This window comes from Eurypyga helias, unplaced genomic scaffold (genome assembly GCF_000690775.1).
Source record: "Eurypyga helias isolate BGI_N326 unplaced genomic scaffold, ASM69077v1 scaffold16335, whole genome shotgun sequence".
NCBI classification, from domain to species: domain Eukaryota; kingdom Metazoa; phylum Chordata; class Aves; order Eurypygiformes; family Eurypygidae; genus Eurypyga; species Eurypyga helias.
Genome location: NW_010252200.1, coordinates 1 through 10,000, shown reverse-complemented (window position 1 = coordinate 10,000; position 10,000 = coordinate 1). Strand labels below are relative to the sequence as shown.

The following is a 10,000-nucleotide window of genomic DNA, read 5'->3' as shown; positions in this document are numbered from 1 at the left end:
CATTCCTCTCCCAAGCCGCCGACTCCTTCCTGGAGGCCCCGACGAAGCCGTTGGCAGTTGGCCGAGTGTTCGGCAAGTTCTGGGCGAGCACCATGATCTTTGCACTGCCACTCTCTTGCCATGGCCCTGAAAAAACAAATTCTCCCGTATCGAGGAAGGAAGAGTTGATGAAAAGCTGCAGTTGGCACCTGGTTTGGTTTCGTTACCTGGGGAGCCTCAAGTCAGCTCATTGGGGAAATGCTGCCAAAGCTCTAGTGCCCTGTCCGAAATCCACTGTACCATCCGTGTCTGCAGCGTCTGCCCACCCTTCTTCATCCTGAGCCTCCCGGTCTCCCTGCGCAGCTCCAGCCGGGCTTCCAGGTCTGGCAGCGACCTACTGAGATGGGAACCACTTCCAATTCACGTGCCGTTTGCCGAGATGTGAATTCTTTCTGTTAACTTGAGGCTCTCTCTGTTGTGTACTTTTACGCTGAAGTAAATCCTCCGTATTGGTGCAGTTTTGGAGCTTGCACAAGTCAAATCTCTTCTAATTAAACAGCCTGCTAAAGTGTCATCAAACAACTAAAGCTCTTGCTGATTCCACCGAGGTCTGGCTTAACACTGCTTTGCTTTTTTCGCTGCAGATTTTCATAAATAATGAGTGGCATGATGCAGTCAGTAAGAAAACCTTCCCTTCTATCAATCCAGCAACGGGAGAAGTTATCTGCCAGGTTGCTGAGGGTGATAAGGTAAGTGTTCTCTGGACGACATGGGTTTGTTTTCCACCTGAGCAGGCACCCAGGGAGGCTCAGCTCTCACCTAGGCAGCGCCGCCGAGGGCTGTGTTAGCAGCAGTGCGTGTCTGACCTACACAAATACCACGTCGAGTGCTGCTTGTGTTCTTCCCTGACTACTGCTCTCAACAAAACCCCTCCAGCTTTGCCAGGCTGGGGCTGGAAAGGGAAGAGAGGACTAGGTGGGGTGTGCAGTGGAGCCTGAGTAAGGAAGCTGGGGAGCAGTCGTGGGTGGAAGGTTGCTGGTGCAGGCAGGGATGAAGGCAGACGCCCTTGCTGTCCCGTTGCGGTGTCACCCAGAGTCACGGTGGCAGGGAGACAGAAGGTCAGGGTTCACCCCTTTCTGCTGCACACATGCAGTGGGAGATCATTCCCAGCCCTAGAAAATTAAAAAAAGAAAAAGAGAGGGCGATGGTGAGGAAGCACAGTGGGAGATCATTCCCAGCCCTAGGAAATTAAAAAAAGAAAAAGAGAGCGTGATGGTGAGGAATAGCCATGTAATCATCCTGTGCCTTATGCCAGGCACTCCTAGGAGTCTGTGGCAGAGGTGAGGTGGTGTTTCCCAGCAATTTTGGGTTCCTCCTACAGTCTGGAAACCTGTCTGTATTCCCCAAGGGAGGGGTGAGAGAGGGAAACCCTTTGTTGTTTGTTTGTCCATGGCAGACTGGCTTGTCCTGACGAGACCATTACGGCAAGCCAGAACAGAGAACCGACTAGAAACAAGGTAGTGCCCTGACAGGACAAAACGATGGATTAGAGATATTTCATCAAGGAAAAAACCCCTTTAGACCGTGCTGGCGAAATCAAATCCTGCAAGTGTCAAAAGCCCACTTCTGGAGCTCTTTCCATGCATTGTTCTGGGATGCAAACATTAACCCAGCAGATGACATTGTGAAATAACTCGGCGCTATTTGCTCTCCGCACAGCTGAAATGACAGCGTGTGAGAGCAGGCAGAGGTGGAGGCTGCACGGCTGTTGCACCCATCTGTTTCACTGCCACTTCTGCTCCCTCTTCCCAGCGGATGCAGCGTGGGCAAGAAAGCTGGGGCTGCCCAGCAGCAGTGTTTGTGCTGAGGTTGTGCTGCTGTGCATCGCTGCCTGGGCTGGTGCTCGGGAGGGAGGGGACCCAGGGGGTGCAGCCCATCCTCTCTCCTGCCCTGGGACCGATGAGCGTCTTGCAGTGAGGCAGCAAGTTCTTGTTCCCAAAAAAGCTGGGGCTAGCAGCCACTTGTGCCGCCTGGCTGGAGGCTGTCTTCTCCTGGAGACCAGGGAGGGCTTCAGCTGTGTTTTGGGAGAGTGAATGGGGGCTGGTGACTCCTTTCTCACCCTCTTGCCTGGATTCCTCTGCAGGCAGATGTGGACAAGGCTGTTAAGGCAGCCAAGGCAGCTTTCCAGCTGGGTTCGCCTTGGAGGAGGATGGATGCTTCTCATCGGGGGAAACTGCTGAATCGTCTTGCTGACCTGATCGAGAGGGACCGGGCTTACCTGGCGGTGCGTATGGCCCTCTGGGGCTGAGCTCTCTGCTGCGGTCCCCAGCTTCGGGGAGAGGGAGGCAGAAACGGGTGGTTTGTGTGATGGGGACTTCAGCCACAGCTAAAACAGAGAGCAAGCGAGCTATAAAGGATAGGGAAGTAGTTTTGGGAAGCTGAAAGCAAAAAGGCCAACATGCAGACCTGATCCCTGTCACAAACTGGGAATCTGATCTAAATGTGCTTTTCCCACCTCGTTCTTCAGGCTATCTCCTTGTCTTTTGTAGGCGCTGGAGACTCTGGATAATGGCAAACCGTACTCCACCTCCTACCTGGTGGATTTGGACATGGTAGTCAAGTGTCTCAGGTAGGCATGGAGGCTGCAGTGACAGCACAGTAACTCTTCATGCTCCCCGCTCGTGCTCAGCTGGCCCATGGCAGCTGAACCTCTGCCCGTGCGGAGACTAGGTGCCTCTGATTCAGGCGTTGTGGTGACAGAGCTGGATCTGACCTGCTGCTTTCATTTGACCCATAGGGTGTCAGACACCCTGTTCTCCTCTCTTTTTATTCTTTGTTAAGAATGAGGCTGCAATTCTGGTGACTTTCCAAGGGGTTTTTGGCGTGTATGTTTCTCTCTCGCTGACGGAGGTGATCTGTCGTACAGCCCAGGAATGACAGAATGAGCCTTATGCAGAGTGCTGGCAAATGTGGAGAGACAAAAGTTTCTGTTTACTGTCCATTCTTAAAATCAACTGTTTGGGAAATACTTGTATTGGTATGTGTTTTGTGAAGTGCCTGAAGAAAGGAGGAAAGCAAATAGCTGGAGGAAGTCCCTCTTGGTTTCTGTTAACAGGAGACTTGTTATTCCACATTCAGTGACCAGAACTTTATTGTTGCTAGGTACTTTGCAGGCTGGGCAGATAAATTCCATGGCAAAACCATCCCATTGGACGGGGACTTCTTCTGTTACACAAGACATGAGCCGGTGGGAGTTTGTGGACAGATAATCCCGGTAGGTAAAATGTGTCAGGAGTTCCCACAGCATTTCAAGAATTCAGTGTTTGCATGAAGAGTTGTCTTAAAATGCAAGTTACTATCTGTTGCTAATTGCTGCTTCCTCCAGTGGTAGAGAAAGTTATGCTTGCACCAGCTGGGAGGGCGGTTACTTTGCTCTGGCAGCACTCAACTATTTGATTTTGTGGGCTCTGAGTAAGATTTATGTTGTATCTGCTGGAAAAACAAACCAACAAAAATTTCAACCCCTTTATAGGAGTTACCTGGCTCAGAACCACAATTAAATTTAAACTACTACCTAACACGAAAACTAAAATCCTGTGTGATGAGGAAGTAGGGAATTAGTGTGCAAAATGCAGGTTTATGTACCTGATCTTATTTTGGTAACTGGTAGCGAGGTGGTTTGTCAACAGCAAAGCCACGTTTACGCAACGAGCGGTGGGTAGTGTTACCTCTTGACAGGAGTAGCCAGATTCTGGTTGCTGCGTACCGTATTGGTGTGTTTTTCATATTTGTGTTGAGCGAGAACTGGATGTAAACGCCTCAGTGGTCTGTGTGTGCTGCTGTGTCATTCCAGGCGTTCTTTCAGTACACCTCAAAAGGACGTTTAATGGTTAAACTGACCGTAAAGATTAATTCCTAAAAAATGAGGGGTTTGCAGTGGTACTGAGAGACTGTGCACTTCAGAGGACAGTTTTCCTGGACAAGCAGAAAGCAATGCTTGAGAAGGAGCTGGCTGTTGAAGAGCAGCAAGGGCAGGATCAGAAGCTGCTTCCAGAGGTGCTGCAGCTGATTTGAAAGATGCTCACTGGTTATTTACTGATTAATCGGAAACTTTCAGATTCAGACCAGCAAACACCTTGTTTTTCAGTGGAACTTCCCGCTCTTGATGCAAGCATGGAAACTGGGGCCTGCCCTGGCTACTGGGAACGTGGTTGTGATGAAAGTGGCGGAGCAAACTCCGCTGAGTGCTCTCTATGTGGCTAATCTAATCAAAGAGGTGAGCGAAAAGGCTGGGGTTTCATCCGCTGCCTCGCTGTCACTGCTGGAGGGCAGTGTGATACAGCCAGGCTGGTGAGCGGCGGGGGGCGCGTGACAGGCGCAGAGCAGGGCTGTCTGGTCTCAAGAAAGGCTGGATTGTCTTGGGTATCTGAGCATTTGATTTAGAAAAAAATACCCTTCTCCTTATAAATGCGTATACAGAGGATATAAATCTTGACTGGGGAAGGACTCTGCGGTTCAGATAAACAATGAACTTCAGGGTGATTAGAAAGCCCATACATAGCTCCGAACTATGCTTGGGATGTGGGGTGGGGTGTTGTCCCGGTTCTTGCAAACTGAACACTAAAACTGAAGACCTGGGAAGTTAAAGTGGAGTAGAAAAGGCTCTATTCTTCGTGGGAAGCCTGCTGCGGCATCACTAGCAGCTGAGGGCAGGCGAAATCCTTAGTCTGTGAAAGGAATAACATTGCTGTCTCCCACTGTGAACCGGCAGGCTGGATTCCCACCAGGCGTGGTGAACATCATCCCCGGGTATGGGCCCACTGCAGGGGCGGCCATCTCTTCCCACATGGAAATAGATAAAGTGGCCTTCACTGGCTCCACGGAGGTAAGGGAGTTGCTTAACCTGTAAGCCCCTGGGGTAGAGGGAATATGTCATTGCTGTAATAAAATACTGGAGGTGCCTCACCTTCTACACTTCCTTAAAAATACAGCTGAATTCAGGGCGTGACATTTAATTTTGCTTTACCTAAGGCAGCACCTGATTAGAGTCTTTAGAATACGTCCTATTGTTTGCCTTGAGCTGCTTCTCACTGGAGGTGAAACTCTGGGCAGACTTCAGTTGTTCCCTGAAAGCCCCGAGGAGGAGGGGATTATTATTAAAGCGCTGACTGAGATCTAAGCCCAGCCGCCCAGCCAGGTGTTGCTGTGTGTGGGAGTTAATTCCCAATTCCTGGTCTTCTCACCGTGCAGGTTGGGCACCTGATCCAGAAGGCTGCAGCAGAGAGTAACCTGAAGAGGGTGACGCTGGAGCTGGGAGGAAAGAGCCCAAATATAATCATGTCTGATGCAGACAGTAAGCACCTGCTAGTGTAACGTTTGAGCTGTACCTTTTACATTGGCTTCCTGCAAGCAGAGCCGGAGGGGAAAGGAAACCTCTCCGGGGTTGTGTGAGCTCTGACGCCACCTGGTTGGTCTCACCCAGCGAAGGCTCCGTGGTAGCTGCTGCATTTGTGTGTCAGCACTTCTTCATGCCACTTCTTTCACGGTGCTGTGAGCAAGTTCAGTTATCAACAAATGAGAATTTGTTTCAATATCTTCCTTCAGTCTTCTCAGTTCTATTTTCTTGTTCGTTTTCTCTCCTAGTGCATACCGATCTTTTCTAGTCTTGGGAAGTTCTGGTGCCCTTGTCTCTTGCATATAGACTCATTTTTGGTCTTGATGAGCCAAGACACATACTTTTATATTACAGTAAGGAAGGAAATTATTCTAGATCCAACATAATTTGTCCTTAATGCCTAATAATTTCAAACAAGAACTGTAATCTGCCTTGGATTGGATTTTTTCTCTAGTGTGGGGTGCTTTAATAGACCTTCACACTAATTAAACCTGTACATCACTTCTGCCCTACAAAAACATGGAAGATGCTTGTCAACCGAAAGGACTTTGTGTCACTGATATGCCAGCAGTCTGCATGATCGTTGTTCAAAAGAAGTCACTTACTGACTCCGGTTGGTTTTGTTTGCTTATTTGTTCCCTCTCCTCTCCCCAATCTTAGTGGACTGGGCTGTGGATCAAGCCCATTTTGCCCTCTTCTTCAACCAAGGGCAGTGCTGCTGTGCTGGATCCCGAACATATGTCCAGGAAGATATATATCATGAGTTTGTGGAGAGGAGCGTTGAGAAGGCCAAGTCCAGGGTGGTTGGAAACCCATTTGACTTTAAAACTGAGCAGGGGCCTCAGGTAAGAGCAGGAAATTTCCTGAACTATCTCACGAAATAGTCCCCATCTTGAGTCATCGTGCATCAGTAGATTAGAGTGAAAGGTATCCTGCGGTCTCTTGATTAGCCTCCTTTGAACTGTGGCCGTTATCTCCTTGCTTGTGCAGGAGGGGGAAGTTAATTAACCATTCTGATTATTCCAAAACCTCCACTTGACTGGCATTTAAAAATTGTCATCTCCCTTTGAAGCTGGTGTGGCAGTCTCTTGAAAGGAGGACTTGCCAGAGCACAGTCGCACGCACAGCAGGTTGTACTTGAAACCTTTTTTACCCCCAGCGAAGGTGAAGCTGATCTGTCTGTCCTCATGGCTCTTAGGTAGATGAAGAGCAATTTAAGAAGATCCTCGGTTACATCAGTACTGGGAAGCGTGAGGGAGCCAAACTGCTGTGCGGTGGCAATGCCGCTGCGGAGAGAGGCTATTTCATCCAGCCAACTGTCTTTGGCGATGTGCAGGACAACATGACGATTGCCAGAGAGGAGGTGAGACCTGCAGCGCCTTTCTGCCTGTCAGCCCCTTGCTTCATCGTTTTGCCCCCTCTGATGCAAAAAACCCCATAGATCTATGAGAATTGGATATTCATGAACTGTGAAACTCGATGCTGCTTAGAAAGTTGCCACATTAAACTTCCCCCCAGATTACATCCTGGGCACTTCGTAATATGGGAAGTGATACTTGATGACTTCTGCCACACATACGTAACTCCAGCATCAACCACAGCTTCCCTCATGACCAATTTGCACAGATTTTCACAGCCTTTGTTTGGATTTTACAGATATTTGGGCCAGTCATGCAGATTCTGAAATTCAAAACAATTGAGGAAGTCATTGAGAGAGCAAACAACTCCAAGTACGGCCTAGCGGCAGCAGTCTTTACCAAAGATCTTGACAAAGCGAACTACGTGTCACAGTGCCTGCGAGCCGGAACGGTTTGGTGAGCCTCAACACTTCCTTCTCCCTAAACTGCTGGAAGCTTCCTTGTGCGCTGCCATTTCTCATTAGGTTTGCTCTTTGACAGCCTGTCTGTACTTTGGATCCAATTTTACGTGCACTTCACTTAATCTAATGTCAGACCTTCGGCTGTAAATCTCTTGGTAAAATATAGGTATACGAAGCTTCCACGCTCTCCCTGTGGATTAATGAATGAGATGAGGGAAAAGAAATCCTGTGCTGCAGCTGGCAGCGACAGCAGCTGCTGCAGGGCTCTGCGTGCTGGTAGTGATTAGATCACTGAGCACGTCTGGGTGGCCTTGGCAGCCACAGTGGATGTTTCTGTGTTTGGAGGCCCTGCTGAGACTATGCCCAAGTCAGTACTTCAGCACCAGTGTGCTGTTCTAGCACAAGATTTTGGAGATCCAGCATCTCGCTTTTTTTTTTTCATTTGTGATGGCTTTTTTTTTAATTTGTGGTGGCAACCTGGACGCTTGGTCCTGCGATCGTGAGAGACATGAATTGATTTCATGATGCTCTGTTTCCTGGTTGATGAAGATAAGGTTTCAGTATTGATGATGCTCTGTTTCCTGGTTGATGACGATAAAGTTTCAGTATTAATTCTGTTGGCTGACTGGCAAATAGGGAAATCCTGCCTAGAAATTCAGCTGTCCCTCTGTTGTGAACAGATGAGATGTTTGTTTGCTGCACAAGGGCTCTTCCACTAGGCAGTTCAGAAACTGCAGGTGCTTAACTCGTGGCTTCCATTGCAGGATAAACTGCTACGATGTGTTTGGTGCACAAGCCCCCTTTGGCGGATACAAAGCTTCTGGGAATGGGCGAGAGCTGGGAGAATATGGTCTGGAGGCATATGTGGAGGTGAAAAATGTGAGTATCCCTGTATCCAAGGACTTCCCAACTCTCTGCCATAGCTCCAGATTGTACTTGTGCCTGTTGATAGAAGCACCGTTGCTGGCCTGAGAGTTGCAATTCTTCCTTCTAATGCTTGAAACAAAATTGGAGCTGCATTTCTGAAGGAACCACAAACACAACACTGTATAACTGCGTTTAAACCAGAAAGCCAGCCTTGCTTTGACACTGCTGAGGAAAACAGGGATGTGTGACCTAGTAGATTACCAATTGCCTGCACCACTTGGCACTGTTTAGCCATTTCTCTGGAAAGAATGCAAGTGTATGGACCCCTCCGAGTCGATTCTGTGGAGGACAGGAAGAGCATGTGCTGGGGAGTGCATGCCTGATGGGTGGAAGCTTCCGCAGGTACAAACTGGCAGATGAACACTGGGTGCTCCTCACTCAAGAGGGGGAATCTGAGCAGTGACTCCCAGTACTGAATGCTCCTCTCCTGCCTTGACATGCCTGTGGGTCTATGCGAAACCGGAGTTCCTGGTGTTAGGCATTTCCATCTCTGCAGGGTGGGTGATTTCCTGTAGGACAAGGCAGAAGGGCTGCCGCACTGTCTGCTTGCAGCTGTAGTGTCTGAAGGGTGACGGAGCTCTTGGGCAGAGGTGGTTAGCCCGTGGCCCCTGAGTTGCAATGCAGCAACGTACGGAATGGTTGAGGGCCTCCAGCTTGTGGCTGGCAGGGGCTGATTTGGTAAAGGAGCTCCAGGAGAGAACAACTGTGCCCGCTCCCACCTCTCAGAGAGCAGTGGCATCGCTGGTGAGGTGCTGTGAGCCGGCCTTTGAGCTTCCCCCTCTTCGAGCTGTCCAGACAGGGCTCCAGATCAGGGTGATAGCAGGCATTGACCACTGGTCTCTGGTTCTCCTTGAAGGATGTTGTGGCCTCTCAGCCTTCAGGTGAATATAACTGAACACTGTGTCCAGGGCAGTAACTTATGACTGTTTTTTTTCCTAGGTGACTATCAAAATTCCACAGAAGAACTCCTAAAGGGCAGCAGCCCCTCCCTGCATTTGGAAACACCTGTGCAGCTTCATGTGATACCAAGCAAGGAAACCTCTTTTTACACACACAAAACTTAGGTGGAAAATAGGTAACTCTGCATTAAGAAATGATTCTTTAGAAGGTGCCTGAAGGAGCTTTTGTAAAAAAACCCCACCATTACTTGTCTTTCTCTTTTTAAAATACCCAATACAGTCACTTGAGTAGTAACGCATTACACCGCTGTACTCCCGTTGCACTTGTGTCTGATGGATGTGCTGCTTTTTCCCAAGAAGTCGTTTAAATGCAGGCCTGCAGTAAGTTTTGTCCTAATGTTTTGTTGGCTTACGCAGCTAGCCCTATGCTCCTCATCCTGTAGAACCACATACGGCCCTGAGCTTCAGCTGTGTAACCGGGCAGGAGGGCAACCTCTCGACATCAACCTGGGAGGTAAAAGTTTGGGTTTTTGCGGCTCCAACCTTCTCTCTTTGTATCAACTTGCAATAAACGTGTTTGTCTTAGTGAAGTGGGCCCCACCTTTGTTGGAGCAGTTTGTGTCGGGGGCTTAACTGTGCGTTTTCATCCCCACATCCGTTAGCCCTGGCCTCAAGGTATTTTTAAGGTTTGTGCTGGCTTTCTGCACTGCCCACGTTTCTCATCCTGCCTTCCTGTTAAAGGAAGTCTCCCCCCCAGCAACAGCGCTGCCAGCCCCGGGACAACAGGCCGTTTGCTGGCAGACGGGACGGGCTGAGCTGTGCCTCAGCGCGTGCGGGAGCTGCCGTGGGAGACATCGCTCTCGTGTCACGCTTAGCACGCGACCCGTGCTGGAGGGCAGGTGCGCTGCTGAGGGCAGGACAAAGCCGTGGAGGGTACAAGGCGCGGGTGCCCGCTCGTCCCCGCCGGGACGGGCCCGGGCT

General features: G+C 49.6%; 1 protein-coding gene across 1 annotated transcript; it reads left to right on the top strand.

The window, feature by feature from the left end:
* The first annotated feature begins 620 nt into the window (after positions 1 to 620).
* Positions 621 to 9,361, top strand: ALDH2 (aldehyde dehydrogenase 2 family (mitochondrial)). The gene is made up of 12 exons (XM_010152284.1): positions 621 to 728; positions 2,123 to 2,263; positions 2,529 to 2,608; positions 3,142 to 3,253; positions 4,127 to 4,255; positions 4,751 to 4,864; positions 5,230 to 5,332; positions 6,035 to 6,219; positions 6,573 to 6,737; positions 7,031 to 7,188; positions 7,958 to 8,072; positions 9,060 to 9,361. The coding sequence occupies exons 2-12, from the start codon at positions 2,189 to 2,191 to the stop codon at positions 9,090 to 9,092; spliced, it is 1,269 nt and encodes a 422-aa protein (XP_010150586.1). The 5' UTR covers positions 621 to 728; positions 2,123 to 2,188; the 3' UTR covers positions 9,093 to 9,361.
* The last annotated feature ends 639 nt before the right edge of the window (positions 9,362 to 10,000 follow it).

Bases quoted from the DNA above. Each gene is read 5' to 3' on its own strand.
- ALDH2 (XM_010152284.1), top strand. From the start codon at position 2,189: ATGGATGCTTCTCATCGGGGGAAACTGCTGAATCGTCTTGCTGACCTG. The intron at 3,254-4,126 runs GTAGGTAAAATG...CTTGTTTTTCAG, and splicing joins TTTGTGGACAGATAATCCCG to TGGAACTTCCCGCTCTTGAT. The intron at 6,220-6,572 runs GTAAGAGCAGGA...CATGGCTCTTAG, and splicing joins AAACTGAGCAGGGGCCTCAG to GTAGATGAAGAGCAATTTAA.